General features: G+C 41.5%; 1 protein-coding gene across 1 annotated transcript; it reads right to left on the bottom strand.

Annotated features, from left to right (window-relative positions):
- Positions 1–2,051: 2,051 nt before the first annotated feature.
- Positions 2,052–10,587, bottom strand: LOC107092841 (E3 SUMO-protein ligase CBX4-like). The gene is made up of 5 exons (XM_015387509.1): positions 10,324–10,587; positions 10,171–10,214; positions 9,493–9,558; positions 6,404–6,470; positions 2,052–4,737 (listed from the first exon to the last, which is right to left on the bottom strand). Exons 1-5 carry the CDS (start codon positions 10,390–10,392, stop codon positions 3,334–3,336), a joined length of 1,650 nt encoding a protein of 549 aa, XP_015242995.1. The 5' UTR covers positions 10,393–10,587; the 3' UTR covers positions 2,052–3,333.
- Positions 10,588–17,191: the final 6,604 nt, after the last annotated feature.

The raw sequence follows: 17,191 nt of genomic DNA, 5'->3' as shown, positions 1-17,191 counted from the left end.
AGGGTTATTCGTTCTATCACAGCTGTTTGTGAGGGCAACTACAGTTTTACATTATGACAAATAATTAATCTACCATTTCAACATTTCCGTTGTACAGTATGTGTAAAGCTGGTGAGTCTATAAACCCTCCTCGTGTGAAACCAAGTTCTTTTTTTGGGCTCAAACCAGCTGCTTGTTTGATTTCCATCTATTCCCAGAACTCTACATGAAGGACCTTAGATTGTTTTCATGCATTTTTAAGCTCAATGTACCTTTTCAAGTGACAATGTTCAACATTCGTAATAAAACAAAGCCTGCAGACTATTTAAAGAGATTAATCATCCACTACAGCTCCATGAAAAAGTTGAGTTTTCAAATTCTTTTGCATTATTTTTGCCCTTCTTGTCCCTGAATGACAATTAAAGCTCTCTGAGTTTTCAAAGTCAACATTCTTCAATTGATGCCTCCTAAATTAGACACCTTGCACACATTCCAGGTCCTTTCTCTCTAAGAGGCATTCAACAGTTAATCTTTTAGCCTCCCTCAGTTCAGCACAGGAAAAAAACAAGGCAACTATTTCTGTCTTTGCACTGAAAGCAGACTTCAGGCTCCAGGCCTTCAGTAACCCCTTTTTGAGGAGGCCATGTAACATTTGGAGCCTCCTGTTTACAGTTCATTCAGAAAAGCTCTGGCTGCAGCTTGTGCCAGTGACTCTAAAGCTAAGTGAAGATATCTGACAATGAAACTGCTGTGTCACCGTGACAAAGGCCACCTAAACACAGTCTTTTACAACAACTTAGCTGGTGTTCTGGGAAGATAGCAGCCACATTATAATTAGAAGTCATCCTGAGACCGTTTCCTGCAAAGCACACTTACATTCCACATATCTGATTCCTCACCTTCCATAAAGCTTTTCTCCACGATAAGGCCCTTAAAAATACACAATCACTTCTCCTAGCCTCCTTCTCTCTTTGATCGTGTTGGATGTTTACATTCCTGCTGGGGTCTGAGCCAAAGTAGGAAAAATAATGCAAGGCTGAGGTTTTAATAACCACAAGTGACCAGTGCAGTTATGCAACACAGAAAGCCCTTTGTGCAGGATACTCTGTGATTATGCAACACAATCTGTTTTTACAAGCTTAGCCTTCTAAACAGCAGTTGTTTTTATTTTATTTTACTCATATTTGAATATTTTTGTCTTCTTCATGCGAGCATTTATTTTTTTCTGGAAATCGGGAATTTCTGGTGTCTACAGAATAAAAAAATAAACATTAACAATAACAGCGCACACATGTCAGAGTTCAAATCTCTGTTTTTATTGTGAGACATACCATCCAGGGCGCCGAGCATACAGGTCAGCAGATATAGCATACTTTATAACAATCATTTCCACTTTAAACAGAGTGCAAAGACAGAGCAAAGGAAAAAAAACAACAAAAAGACTAAAAAAAAAAAAGTATCTCGCGATGAAACCTTTTAAGGAAAATGAAGCACAGTAAGCAAATCCGGCTCTTTGAACCAAAGCTTTAACATCAATAAATACGCACTCCTAACTTTCATCATCGCAGCCTGTTGTATTAGCATTCTGACTGGATTGGGGTTAAATGTGCGGAGAAGGCTATTCGGACATGAACGTTGCTGTAGCTTACATCCAACAGCTTTTCAATCATCAGCAGCATGAATAATCAAAAAAAGACTCAGAGTCACAAGATCTGAGTGGAAAGTCCCATTCAGTCTCTATGATTTACAACCTTGGCAACTTTCAGAATACTACAGTGAGCTTTGACAAATAAAGTGATGAGATTAGCTCCAGATTTACATAAGGAAAAATAACTTTGCTACAGTGAAAATAAAGTAACGGAGATTCACTTTTTATGAGTAACAAACTTCTTTGTACTGAACTCTAGAAGTGTTTTCCTCACAGCTTATGGAAAAACGTCATATTTTAGTAGGTGTGGTAAAAAGTGAAGTTATAGGCTAATGTCTCGGCAGACAGGACCACCATTGCTGGAAATTTAAACAGTTCAAAACAAATTGAAAATGTTGCTCTATGTTATCGTAGCAACAGTTAGACTCTACCTCACCAGCTGATGTCGAGTTTGAACAGATCATTTCTAAAAGTTTGCTGCACACCTGGTGGATAGGAAAGAAACAAGCTGGTGGGATTGGCTGTTTCAAAAAGACTGGAGTAGAAATAAAAAATAAATGTGGCATTCAAAGGCAGTGTGTAGATCATATTTGGTCCGATATTGTTATGGTTAAAGCAAAAGTCTTAAAAATTAAGATATGCTTCTGATCTAGAGCCGGTCAAAGAGTCTTTAAAGCCCTTTAGCAGAATTTAAACGGGGGGCCAACCTGTATCAGACTCACTGGCTATATATTCTCTAACCACCAAATATCTGCTCATATTGTCCTTTCTTGGTCAAAAATGACTACCGGTAGTTGTAGCCACTCAGGCAGATTGAAATTGCTTAGCAACATGGGTGTTTCTCAGCTGAGGAAAATAAGCTCATAGCTCATATTTTACATCCACTAATGCAGAAATTGCATACAAACAAGTCAAGTTTATTTGCAATTTTGTACGCAACAAGTAAACTCCTACAGGTCCTAGGATTTATTCTTTCTTTTCTTTCCAACGTAACAAAAACTTGTTTTTCCAAGTTCAAACAAGCAGAAAAGATTTGACTTTTAAAACGGATGCATTTCAGTTTGAGCCAGATTGCAGTGAAGGAGCAGATACCTCCCTCTGCGCCAGCAGCACTGCCCTATGACACACCTGCCATTTTTGAATTTGCATGTCATGGCTGAACACTTTAAAAAAAAATCCAAGAGCAAAGCTAAAGATGCCAATCAACAATGCTAGGTTTGTCTATTACACCAAGAAAATAAAGAGAAAATCTCTGACTGTTTCTTCGACAGCAATGACACTTATGAAACGTATGAAAATGCATTAAGTGCTTTAAATCTGCTCTGCAAACAGTCCAATCAATAACCTTCTCTCACACCAACATGATATTAGTAATAAGAAACATGTATAAACCTTCATATAGCTAAGGTTATAAGTTTGGTACAAGTATGAAAAACAGCGATAGTTCCCTTCTTAAACTCCAGGAGACAAAGATTTTTTTGTTTTGGGTGAAGATTCTCCACCCAAGTGATGCATTCGCTCAAATAGTCGAGGGCACTTTCTTGGCTACAACATCACAAAGTACTTACTGTATAAAATGTTATAGGAAACATACTGGATTTGATGTATAAATTATACATTTCATCAATATATGTACAAATTTCTGTTTTCTTTTACATATGCACATATTCACAGGTTCAGCCAATCAGAGCTGTGGGTCCCATAGTTTAGAAAGAAACATACTCCTTAAAGGTGACGGTGAGACTGTTTGTGGTAATATCAGTGATGATGATGTTTCCCATGAAGGGGGAAATTTGTTTTGCAGGTTCCTCTGGAGATTTATCCAAAGATTTCTGCGTGTTATTCACCGCAGAAGAAGTGTCTTCAATGGCTGGCTCGGGCTTTGCAGGCGGCTGGGCTTCCACTTCGACCGGCCGCTTATTTTTAGGGCAGCTGAGGTCCATCGGCTCCTCCTGGCTTCCAACCTCTTGATACGTCGTACACATACCGCTGTGACGTGCCGTGCTGCAGTGAAGGTCCATGGGTTTGTCCTGAGGGGGCGCCATCGTAGCAGCGGGCACGCTCAAACTCCTCGATGCCAGGTAGATTTGACCAACGTTCCTGTCCTCAATGGGATCTGAAAGCTTACGCTTCCGGTTGCAGGGGAAAGAGGGGATCCGGATCTGGTCAATGGCAGTAGGGGTTGGAATGGCAGTGTCGGCAGTCCAGGAAGTTTGGGGGGAACTGGCTGTCAGCTGCAAAGATAAACCCTCCGGTAAATCAGCCTGACCGCGGGCCACTTCGGTGTTGTATTCCTCGGCTGTGCTCGGAGAAGGTTTGGAAAATTGTCTGTCTTTGGGGGAGCATTTCAAAGGATGCTCTGCAACAGAGAGGGAGCTGCCCTTACAGATCTCTTTGGGAATCCCGTTCTCGGGGTGTTCATCAATTTTGGTCATGGGTGCCGGATTGTTTTCGGATGTTTTGATGCCGTGCGTTTTCTCATCCCTTGAAGATTCCCTGTGTTTGTCCTTTGCTCCGTGAACCTTGTTACCGTCCATGTATTTGCTCATGACAATAACAATGCGTCCGTTCTTGTTTTTATTTTTGATTATCTTCATTTTGCTGCTGACAGCAGTAGGCAGACTGGCCTCCTTAGGGTTGGGCTTCAGAGCATTCTCACTCTGCGCCTCTTTAACCGGTTTCCTCACCTCTACTGCGAGCTCTTTGACTTTGCTCAAACAACCAGTGTCTTTGTTGTGGATCCATTTCTGCTGAAGGGCCAGGGGCAAGGTCCACCCAGGATTTGCCAGATTGCTGGCCGGTTCCTGAACTTTGACCACCTCTTTGAGCCTCGAAACCTGAGCGTCGTACATGTGTGGGTCGGGCTCATAGTGGTGGTGCTTCTTGCTGTTGAGCTGGTAGATGAACTTCTTTTTGCTGTTGCTCAGCGCATCAGTAGGGACCTCCTGGCTGCTGGGTTGGTACTGATGGTGCTTTTTGCTGTTCAGCTGGTACTGCTGGGGCTGGGAGCGTTGGACCTGTGTAGAGTCCGACTTTAGGGTACCGTCTGCTTCATTGGCTGTTTCCTGGAATCCAGCTGGGATGGTTGATCTCCGGGCAAATGATGGCACCTTAAGCAAAGAAAAGACATTTGTTAACCTTTCTTCCCACATTCTGACCTATAATTGTCAAAACTTCCAAAAAAGTTGGAAATAAATAACATTTTTTTAAGTAACAAAAGTATTCAATAAAAACAATTTAAAAGGGAGCTGATATGACAACCTGGCTTGTATTTTTGTTCTACAATCACAACAGGACTCCCCTTTCTTAAGAAACTAAAGCAAAACAATTTATTCTTCAACACCTGTTGATGTCTGAAATACGGCAGTAAGTAGTGTCCTGCAAAGGATAGTAAGGGGAGCTAAAAGTAATTGAAAAGTCAAGAATCTGTCAGAAACGTTTTTACTATTTTCCATATTTTTGTATTTTCAGATCTTAACAATTACTAATATGACCAATCTGTTGATCTATCCATTAAAAACACTAAAAATGACTCTGCAAATAACAATAAGGGGATGTAAAAGGTTTTTGGAGGCTCCATGATCTGTTCTGTAGGTTAAGTCTACATTATTTAATGTTGGAATTTCCCAATCCTGTTGAATAACATCAAATGAAGACCGTCCTGCAAAGTAGTGTGGCTTGCTGAAAGAGTGTCCAGGAATTGCTACATGTAAGTTTTTTTATTTGTCATTTCTTTTGAATCTTCCATTTGCCTTAAACTGTGGAATAACCCCAGGGAAACAATAAAAAGCATGCTCTGCAGAGAACTTTGATCTGCTGCCACCAGGCAAATGGCTCAACATCAAACCCAGATCCAACTGCTACACAGCTTTCTGCCTCGACCTACTGATCTCATGCACTGTTATTGTGAACATGCACATTAGCTATTTCCCTTGTGTTACGATGCATCCTAATTCTTTTAGTACAATAAAATCTAAAAACAGGGAATCTCATCTTATTGTGTACCAGTTACTTTAAAATGAAGAGACGGTGAATTAACATTATCATCCTCCTCAAAACACAAAGGACATGCATCTTTTCATGGTTTAACTGCAATGCAGTCAGGTTTAAAAGTAAAGCTGCTAAAGTATCCATATGGAATAAGGTCTCAGTTCAAAGCACCATTGGGTGACCCGTAAGAGGGGAAACGCAGAATACGGTAATCAAGGCGCTTTTGGCTGCGACCTCCGGGTCACTCAAGTGCCACCAGACGTGTCACGCTCTGCCCCCGATTGCAGGCCACGTGGCGAGCATCTTCAGTAGCGATGCTGCACAGCAATCAGGACAAACTTGAAATATATAATCACACTTGGCTCTGAAAGAGCGTCTGTAAATGCTTCTCTTAAGAGAGCACGCATCCATTCCCAAAACGACAATAAAAGAGGAAAAAAGAAACATCCTACTCTCACAAGTTGGTGCAAAAAGCAGGATGTTTGCTCACTAAACATAGTGACTTGAAGTGTAATAAAGGTTTTGCATGCCTATTTTGCATGGTAAGATAGTAAGCTGGCAGATAAAATGAGTCCACTCCATCAGTACATTTTGAACCTAATACAACATACGTTTCAGTTTGAGTGCAGAGATAAACCTGTGGGAGCCCTCCCTCCCACACAGGGTTTCGAGAAGCATACTGACAGCAGGTGTGGCACACCTGACTGTGCTCCTTCTTCTAGGATACCTTAGAAAGTGAAACCTGCTCAAGTGTTTCAATGAGTCAGGATATTTCTTCTGAAGTACCTGAAGCAGAAGATGTTTTGGTTTTGGTCCCCGCTTTCGGTATCCCATCATCTGCTCCTGCCTCTCTCTGCCAAAAGAAAAGATTATGTCAGCATTACAAAGGCAGTAAAACTACATCAAATCATGTTGAAAGTTACAGGTTTGTAATCGTTTTCTTTCACCTACTCATGTTCAAAATCGGAGCAATGATTCAGAGCACTATTTAATGCCCACCCATGAGTCAGTGCAAATCTTTTTGATCCTCATCTGCATAGCTCTTCATGGTGATCAACCAATTCCATATTCTCATTATTGCGGAGAAATTTGATTAGGAGCTACAGATGGAACAAGCACTCCTCAAGTCCTCGCCTTTAAACTGACCACCCTTCCTCCTCAGATGGCCAGCCAAGTAAATTTTCCACAGTTTGTTACATTACACCCACGCTCTTTATTGTTTTATATGGTGATTTACATGATATAAATCAACACAATGTAATTTAGACAGCCCAGGAATAAAATTATAAAGAAGTTTAAAGCAGGGTTACTCTATTAATCTAAATCCCACAACAACACCAGTGTAATGGTATGGATGGAAGGAAGAGGAGAAAGAAGTTAATGAGAAGATGAATTGGGCTTAAAAAACTGAAAGAACAGCTTGTTAGGGGGCTTCAAAAGACAAGAGCATGTTCCTGTGTTAGAATGGCCTAGTCAAAGTCCAGCCAAAATCCAACCAGGGATCTGAGGAAGGACTTAAGGATTGCCACAGAAACTGTCCATTCAATATGAAAGAGCTGGAGATATCTTTAAAATAGGAAAGTGCAAAAATGGGGATAAACACACAAAAAAAAGGTCAACAGGACCATGTGTATCTGATTTCATCTGTTCCTTTCTATTTCACCATTTTAACTACCGTGTTGGTCTTACTGAAAAAAAAAAAAAAGAAAAACATGGAAGTTTGTAGTTTTAGCATGGCAAATGTGAAAAAATATAAGGCATACGATCATTACTGTAAACATTGCAATATAAAGGGTAGGCAGTCAAGAAAACGTCTCCTGAAACTATTTCTAATGAAAAGGGACTGAGATTTGTGTTATTATAACAGAGCTGGTCAGATCAAGGACAACACCATGTGTGAAAAATCCCCCCAGGCCCGATAGGAGCTTTGACTCAGCATCGTCTCATAAATAACCAGCGGCGGGCGAAGGCCAGCTGTAAATATGCTTCCCCAGGCGTGCTCCAACACCCACCCTCAATGTCGGCCTCGTGCTGCAGATGTTCAAACGATCAGAGCTGCCAGAACATCGTCACAATAAACAGTCCCCACCGCTGTAATGTGCGCAATTTGGAAAACGCCATCTAACAGGGTGACCCCTATTCACACAAGATTTGGCAATTACAGACTCCCTCGTCGGCTCCCCCTCCCCCATCCAATGGGAGCAGGGAGGAATCCGCTCACACGCACACACAGAGAAAGAGAGAGCACAGAGGCAGCCCTCCGTGAACATCCCAGCACACAGCTCTATACCCAGGCAGGGGAGGCAGGCAGGCAGTGGGGGGAATATGAGAGCCGTACACTAGAAGCGTTGAGAAGCTCTGTGTGTGTCAATTAGCCTTTTCAGAAAAGCGAATTCCTTTCCCCAGCCATCACGCCTTCACTCGGCCCCCTGAGCAGGCTGCTGGCCTACAGAGAGAGCATATGTCAGAGGCCTCGTGGGTCTGCACGAGATGCAGTTGTGCAGGATTAGGTGACAGTGGCATTTGATTTAATTAACATGTTGCCCTCTAAAACCGACATTTGAGAGATTCAGATTGTTTTTCAGGCAAGTGTTGAGGCTTTGACCTCTCTTTGAAACCATCCAGTTACGAAGTTCAATCTTATCAAAGGTGGTTGTAAAAAAATTTAAATACAAAGGGCTTTAAGGAAAAACTTTTACCATGGCCAATATGTCTAAGGGGTTGGGAAAGGACATAGAGAATGTCAGAATTATGTTATGGTGAAAAGATGGAAAAGAGAAGAACTGGAGCAATAGGTGAGCATGAGACATTTGAAACTATGCTAACTAACTCTGGAGAGGAAGGAAAAAAAACTGAACAAATATGTAACCAAAGTCAATGATGGGCTTAAAAGATATGAAGGTTGGACTGATTTATTCTAAATAAATCAAGTTCTAGCCAACAACTCTTAAATTAGTTTAGATAATTTGGAAGCCACCCATTGCAAGATGGAAACCAGTAGAAGCGACAAACCAAAACACAGAGCCATGACCGAATTTGTGTTTTGTTTGTTTGGTTGTGTCTTGTCACAGCAGTTTAGGCAAACAGGACAGCGGGTCTGGTTTCCTTATGGTGTCAGGTGCAGATCTGCTCAGGAATATCATACGTTTTCCTCACATTATAGGAAGTCTGCAGGGCAGGGGATCAGTGACACAAGCACCAAGAGCACAAATGAGAAAAAAATAGAGTCAATAAAGAAATAAACATGGTAAATGTGATGTATGTAGTGCCAGTCAGAGAACTCCAATGCACTGAACACCACAGTGAATCTTTTACTGATTCTCACACATTTACACACCGACCTATGAAAAAGTTTGTTCAAAATGGTTGCTTCACCACATTTCTGATTTTTTTTTTAACAATGAGCCTGTTTAGTCAACCTCCTCAGTGGCTGGCATCAATGTCATCCAAATTCCAGATAGGAAGCAAAAAAAATGAAGGCATGTAGTTTGTTCAAATTGGGAATTAAGCAGGTTTTAGTAAAAAAAAAAAAAAAAAAAAAAAAAAAAAAACACCCTCCTACTTCAGTTTCTAGATCAAATTTTCATTCTGGGTGTTGATCAACTTCTGATTTGGGTTTGATTTGATCAAATATCCCCTTTAGGTTCCTCAGATCCAGTCTTTCCAAGAGCATAATTTAGGAATTCAAACCACCACGTCCAGAATACCCCCCCTACCTCCCCTTCCCACTCAAGCAAGGAGTGGGGGATCAGAAGGGGGTGGGGAGGGGCTGACTAGAAGCAGCGCCCCTCCTCCCATGCCCTTATATGGTAGTGGCTGAAGTAGAGGCTGCGCGGCCTGGTCCGAAGTCCGCCGCCGCGCGCAGAGTCGCTCACCTGTGTTGAAACGCAACCAGGAGGCGCGGGTCCAGGATGTTCTCCTCCGGCTCCCATGTGTTGTACCTGCAGAGAGGAGAGAAGCAGACAGCTGTCAGGGAGCTGTCACGTGCAAACTTCCTTTTTCAAACTGACACGCACATGTCTCCCGCGGACACATTCCCCACGCGTCAAAACGTCCTGGATAGGTAAAGGCTGCGGGTTTCAATCCAAAACAGGAATATTGGAAGATAGAAGAAAATACCTACAGAGTTATTGTATCTTTTTTTTTAAGGATTATAAACAAAAGAATGTGTCCGACCGCAGAGGCAAAAACAATCATAACAGAAATTAAGTGTGTGTGTGTGTGTGTGTGGGTCTGTATGTGTGTGTTTGTGTTATCCAAACGCTCCTTTAGCTCCAACATCGAGTCGGCCATTTTAGCAGCACTATGTCTCGTAAATTCGCTGGCAGAGCAGAAATAATTAAAACGGGATTACATGGCTGTTCCTACCCCCCACCCCCCCTCCAGCATAAATTAGTGAAGGCATCCGTGGATCCACGCTCTCACACATAAACGCCTACGGATTTGTGCGCGCAACGCCCTTCATTAATAGCTGCAATACTTGGATTGGTTCATGTTTTTGTTTTGGTTTAATAACCGCCCTGATATTATTGATGAGCAGGTTTCAGACTTACTTTGGAGACCAGCCGCGCCACTTGACCAGGTACTCGATCTTGCCCTGAGACGTTAGGGAAGGAGGGGAAAAATAACTGGATTAGTCTCGGATGCAAAAAAAAAAAACATGCAACATTTCGACGTCTTTGCAGACGTCGCTCTCCCGCTGTTACCTTCCGAATGCGCTTCTTCTCGATGCCCTCTACCGCGAAGACGTGCTCGCCGGCGGCAGGGAGCTCCATTCTCGGCTCCGATCCGATCTCAATGGGGAAGGGGTTGGGGGGGGGGGGCGCACGGTGAAAATGCAGAAACGTCTCCTGTCGGTGCGTGCCGTGCGCACACCGTAGTTTTCCAATAGGATCCAAAATTCGAACGTATTCCCTCCACCTTCTCTCCTCCTCTCTCTGCACACTCCTCGGTCCTGGCAATGAGCGTAGAGATATTCACAGTGGATCCGCTCTGAGCAGCTCTCCGGTGACGTCAGAACGGGGAGGGGAGACCTTACAGAGAGGTTGTGGTTTTTATCCAAAAGCTGGACTTCGTCGAGGAGCATGATTTGAAATTCAAATGTATCACCTGATCAGATGAGAAGGGCGCACAAATCCACAATTACTTCTACATGTGGCTCTAAGCACATTTCAAGCTGCCACTTGCCATTAGGCGTTAAATAAACCAGGAGACAATATATGTAATTCTCTGACACATAAAGTCTGAATACATATTCCTCACTGGTGAACTTGGAAGAGTAATCTTGGAGATGAGACAAAAAGTTGAATTGGAGCAAAATTGAAGCCAGCCCTACAAGACCTTGGACAAAATGAATAGACTATATAAACCTAAATGCAACAGTAGACATATAAAGGCAGATGCATGTTTTAAGAAAAGTCAAGAAAGTCATTTGATAACAAGACCCGCCTTTACAACTCACAGTGAGATATAATGGAATGACAAAAAATATGTAGCCTCCTGCTACATAAAACATACAAAAAGACTAAAACATTTCAGAACATTAAAGTTGCCTTAAGAATGTCCGAAAGTAGGTCCACAATTAGATCCAGCTGAAGGAGACTTAAAACCGATTAAAACCATAACTCATTCACAGAAAATTTCTCCTTATTATTCTCTTAAAAGTTTAGTTCCCTTGCATAATTTTGCCAAGTTCAAAACAACGTTTAATGTGTTTACTTCACAGCCAGACTTTGACTGAACGGTTTCATCTAGCAAAGACCACAGTGGCGGCAGCATCATCCTGCGGGATTGGAGAGAAAATCTCGCCACATTTGCTGCAACATAGAAGTCAAACAAGAGAGTCCAGCCTGCAATCTCTAAATTCGATACCACGAGTTTGACGTTTCTGTCTTAACAATTAAACATTTTTGGTACAACAAGACATGAACACAGATGGTTGCTGATGTGTGAAAGTAACAGTGTAACCCAAGCTTAACTGATGCTGAAGTTCCCTTTTTTTTTGTAAATGTTCGGTTCGATTACGCACAAGAGCCTCTTTGCAAATATAGGTCAGACACAGTCTGATAGTCAAAACCGACTAGAGTCACGCTGCAGAGTCGCTGTGCAGCCCTCATTTTACCTGTGGCAACTTCACTAATCCGTTGCCACGGCGCTCAGTTCATTTGCCATCTGAAAACCACCTCCACCGCTTGTTATTGGTTGAAATATTGCCATTTAATCTACATCAGGACAATCTAAATCCTGCAGCTTAGACCGCAGCATCGGGGAGCTTGTCTTCTGCGCTGTAAATGTCACCGACTCGACTGATTTGTGGGAGAGTTTATTGGAAACATGAGCGCAAAATGGAGCAAATCATCACATTTACTGTTCCTGAACTGTGCCCTCCTTTTAAAGCTGGTGCCAAATTGGTTATTTCGTTACGTTTTTTGTCACAAAAAGGGCGTGAAAAGCTAAATCAAACCGACCTTTTTTTCCCCTTGCTCTAAAAAATAATTCAGCACCACAAGGGTTAAAAGTGAAGCTGTGGAGCAGAGCGGCAGCGGCCAGCCTATTAAATACAGGCACGATTTATATCTGCCATGCCATATAAGGTAATGGAGAAAAAGCGCCGAAATGTGGCGTTAAGCGCTCAATAATTCCCGGATTTGAGTCATAAGTTAGGTGCAATGAGGGTTTAAAATCGTGATTGTTGCAGAAGAGCTTCATGAAAGCCTCTAATTTACGCATTATGTCTGTTTTTTTATCCGCGGCCAGGGAGCGAATACGCCCTGCTTCCCTAGCAACAGCACGAAAAAAAGAGGGGAAAGAAAGGCGCAGAGAGGAGCGCGGACAGAAATAAAAATGAAGTTTGCGACACTAAAAAGAAGCGCTTCGTAAAAGTGCGCAAATAAAAATGTGCCCAAAGGAGGTTCACTGTTTAAACGAAACGCGCGTTCAAACGCCAGTTTTTGTTTAGAGCCGCAGTTCTTCACTGTCAGCTCTGTTTATTCAGCAGGTACCCAAAATACAAATTATGTATCATTCCGTGTTTGCGCTAAAGGAGAAGGACGCCTGTAGTCTGCGTCAAGACAAAGGTGATCATTAGGAAGAGAAATCCTCTGACTCAGACAGAGCGCAGCCTCTCTCATATAACCATCACAGATCTGTCACACTGCTTAAGCACTCAATACTGAAACATCGTCATAATCAGAGTTTGGAAAACATCTGGACGATTAGAAATCAATCATTTATTGAAATCACGCGTGTTTTCCTGAATCGTGGAAACCCTGAGTGTTTTCTTCTCTGCTGAGATGCAGATAACCTTGAGAAGTTATCACATCCCGCCGAAGACTAAAATAAAGTCTTCTCACCTTGACCACATCTGCTTTTCAGTATGACTGCACAACTGAGCATTTTTTATTTAATTTATTTATTTTGTACCGACTGAGCTCATTCTTTATTTAATCCACCTGTAACTTCTGCACTCAAGATGGTGAAAAAAACAGAGGAAGTTCTACTGAAGGATTAGGAAAATCTTAATAATCTCTACAGAGCTCCATATTCAGTCAGATAAAAATACTTGATTAAAAACTTGAAAAAATGTGCTTTGAAACAGAGAAGGTTCACTTCTGTGTGTTGTCTTTTTTTTCATAAGAAACTCCAAATAATGATGGTCTGCGTTCAGAAATCTCTTAAATTTGCGCTCCTTTTTGTTCTTCCAAAAAAAGAAGTATACTTGGTCGCGTTTGCGCAAACCTCTGCAGTTTATTTTGTCTCACATGCGGCTGTCAAGGTTAAATGAGCTGTTATCTAAAACGTGAGGCTGATCCCAGGGTCACACCGTTTAAAAATGTTTGAAGAGAGAGCGAGAGAGAAAAAAACCCTGTATGTCAATGAAATGGGTATATTTTTCTGAAGAAATGTGCTGTGTTGATTTATTTTTCATTTAAGGAGCTTGTCTTGTCAAGATTGCTGGGCTGTAAGTGAAAAATATTAAATAAAAGATATTTCATGTATGTGCTCATGTTGGAGGACAATTAAGGGTTAAGCCACGGTCTTTGGTTTAGTCTCTACAGGAAGCTCTGAAAAAACGTTTTTTTTTTTTCCTGTTTCAACACCAATGTTTTTGATCATTCTCACTCTTTCTCATTTCAGCCAACCCTCACCAACTTATTTTATTCCTCTTTTCTTTTACAGAGGGGATATGGCTCACCACCCAGGGCCTCATAGCCTTTGGGGTACACTCAGAAAAACGGTAATCCATAAATTCCTCTACAGCTGCGTGTTTTCATTTCCAATCAGCCATGCTGTGCACAGTGTATTAAAAGATGGCACCAATTCATACTAATTATAGCTACAATTTCCCCATTTCTCCGTGAAATCTTGACTCAATTTAATTATTTTAAGTCTAATTCTTAAGTACACCAGAGTAACCAACATTCTAAAACATGTACTTTATAAAACATTTATTATCTCTATAAAAATGCAAAAACGGAGCCTTTCTCATACTTTCTTTTAGAATGATTAAACACAAAATAGAGTTATCAAACCCAGAATAAAAAGGACTGATTGGCTCATTAAGGACACCTTTAAATGAACAACCAAGAGAATAATTGCTGGACATTAAGTCAAATGTAGAATGTAGTTAAGTCAAATTAAGTCAAATGTAGAATTTAGTCTGTTACACCCTCTTGGCCTATTAGACTTAGACTCAACTTTATTTATTCACTGGGATTATTCCTTCAGGGGCATTCTGGTTCCAGTAGCTTATATAGAGTACAAAAAGTTAAAGCAAGATGTCATTAAAGATAAAAATACAACAGAAAATATAAAAAAGAGTGTATATAGCACAAAAGAACATACAAAAGTTGGACTGTCCTGGAATATGTTCCCTTTAGATATAAAAATATCTGCACAGTAAAGGACTAAGGAAAGACTACACTGTAGTTGACTTGGATTCATGCACTTGTGCTGCAGAGATGTACTGACTTTATAAAATAAGTAAAATATTACACAGGCTACACAGTAGTTTGCATGTGTTATTGCACAGTGAGAGAGAAGAGTATTGCAGGAGTGACAATAGGTAATGATTTAGTTCCTTCAGATCAAGTTAACCACCTTTACTAAAACTGTGAAGGAAAAAATCTCTGTATCATTATAATGCCACCAACACGTACATGTAATGCACAGAAGAATTAATAAAAGAGATAAATTAGGAGTCTTAGGAGTCCCAGTATCAGCCTATAGAAGAGCTGCAGAAACTCCAGCTCAGCAGATGAGGACATGATAGAGGTAAATGAAAGAGAGCGAAAATTTCCTCTAAATGTTGCACTGCTGCATATCTGTGATTCTAAAAGGAATAAGAAAATCTGTTGGTGAATTTACAGCATAAAAGAGTCTAACAAAAGTGTTCCAAGTGTGTTGAAACATTTAAAGCAGCAGGTGCTCTTCAAAGAGGCAGCAGGGACATGAGGATGACAGAAGGATATAAAATAAATAGGGTCCACTATGTTGCTGCAAACAGATTATTGAAACTCAGAATTACTGAATCAGAGGGGCTTTAATTACTGTAAATATGCTCCAAGTCTATCCGGACTAATTATAACATCACCAAAAAGATCCCTTTCAGGTGGCTGCATCTCCCACCGCCTGAGGTGTTAACACAGAAATATTCCTGTTCCTTTGTCTGCCCCTGACATATGTTTAATTATGATAATTGTAACAAATGAAAGCTATTAGGGAGTCATTCATCTTGCCTCTGCTGATTTTAATGCGCCGCAAAGATCGGGAGGGGATGCATGTGTGTGCTGCTGGTGGTGGTGAAGGAGGTGGGCGGGTGGGTGGAAATTCCTCCTCCAGTGTCATTGTCACGGCCATTGTTGCACCGAGGCGACAGGTCTGCAGAGAAGAAGGGTGCTCCTCTGCCAGGGTGCCCCCTCCTCTTCTCCTTTTTGAGCCGACGTGTGGGGTTCACCCCCCACCTTCGCCACCATACGCTCCTCTCATTGATCCCCCCACCAACCCACCGCCACCACCTCCTACTCTGGCTCCTGGGCAGGAGGTTTGGGGTGCAGGGAGCCTGGGAGAGAGTAAAAAGAGAGGAGGAGGGGGTTTACTGAGAGCACCAGACTTTCCGAGGGTGAGGATAGGGGTGAGGGCCAAGACCGAACTAAGAGGAAGGAGGTGATGCATTGGAATTCTGGGAGCTGTGGGTGAGCAGTACTGTATCAGGCTACAAACCAGCAAAGCTGTAGGTTTCTTTTCTATGCGTTCAGCGTGGTGCATGACGCTGTGCTGCTACATGCTTGGAAATATTTACTTACTGCCATCAGTGATAGATTGGCTGTACTCAGCAGCTTTGTGCTGAAAAGACACAATGGCAAGCCTGTTCACGAAGCCCACAATAGCACGCTTCAGAGAACAATAGCTGAATAATCCACTGAATAATTGTTTGCATTTGAAGCAAAAAAATGATTTCCTCAGGATGGGCTGGTTATTTCCCATCTGTGTGGCATGCACAGCTCGTCTAAATGTGCCTGTGACCTAGCGTTCAGATTTAGCTCCCTTCAGTCTAATGCCATGCTAATGATGAGTGACACAGGCCCTTATCCTGAGAGCTCCTCTGCTCCTCTCCTCCTTCCTCTCTCCCCACATCTCATGGGAAAGGCTTATTTCCCCCTTTTTTAATTGCGTTTTAATTTACATGTAAGCCTGGAAGCAGCAGATTTTATACATGAATCAACCTGCTCCTTCCTCTTTTCCTTTTTTTTCTCCTCTCTCGTGGTGGAGGAATCACAAACGGCAGCTTTTGCAAGAGGAAGAATGACTAAATGAAGCAATATGAACCTGCAGACTGCAAATGGACGCTTAAGCAAAAACAACCCAAAAAAAAAGGTTGCATGTTCCTTTTTTCAGGGGTCAACCAGGGAAATGACTAGTGATAGAATAATGCTGGGACACTAGATAAGCTTTTGCATAGTGTTTTACACCAACATTTGCTCTGTTAATTAATCCTTTTTATCATTGTGGGGGAATTTTGGCCTACTTTAAATTCTTTTAATTTAGCCCTATCAAAGGGTTTTATGGCATGAAATGCCATTTTAGGGTCATGTCACAGCATCACAACTAGATTAAAGTCCAGACTTTGATTTGTCCAACCCAAATTTTCTGTTTATCTATTTTTTTTATCCAATAACAAAGTATTTGCCAACATAATTCTGTTCTGACTTTCTGTTTCAGAATATTCTTAAGATTATAAAGGGTTCTGTCTATTTTTGCAAATGATCTAGGTCTTAAAGTAGAAACAGAGCTCCAGACTATCACACTACTACCATTGAGTTTCAGTGACAGTGTGATTCTTAAAAAAAAAAAAAAAAAACAATCGAGTGCTATATGAATAAAATTGGATAGCTACTAGAAAGTTAAGCTCGTGTCTTATTAGTCCAACAAATATTTGGGGATCATCATGTTTTTTAGCTATTTCATGATGACTCTTTCTTTTCTTTTTTTACAACAAGGATTTTGGCCATGGAAGTCTGAATCATGAACCCTACCGGAGGAACGTGAGCCCTGCAGAGATCAAGGTGGTGTTCC

This window comes from Cyprinodon variegatus, unplaced genomic scaffold (assembly GCF_000732505.1).
Source record: "Cyprinodon variegatus isolate N-32 unplaced genomic scaffold, C_variegatus-1.0 Scaffold396, whole genome shotgun sequence".
Lineage (NCBI taxonomy): Eukaryota > Metazoa > Chordata > Actinopteri > Cyprinodontiformes > Cyprinodontidae > Cyprinodon > Cyprinodon variegatus.
This window is presented reverse-complemented; position numbering and strand designations above follow the sequence as displayed.

What these genes read in the sequence shown, in the direction of transcription:
- LOC107092841 (XM_015387509.1), bottom strand. Translation starts at nt 10,392, where the DNA reads ATGGAGCTCCCTGCCGCCGGCGAGCACGTCTTCGCGGTAGAGGGCATC. An exon ending in AGAAGAAGCGCATTCGGAAG is followed by an intron (nt 10,215 to 10,323) that starts GTAACAGCGGGA and finishes CTAACGTCTCAG; the next exon opens with GGCAAGATCGAGTACCTGGT. An exon ending in CAAAACATCTTCTGCTTCAG is followed by an intron (nt 4,738 to 6,403) that starts GTACTTCAGAAG and finishes TCTTTGCTTAAG; the next exon opens with GTGCCATCATTTGCCCGGAG.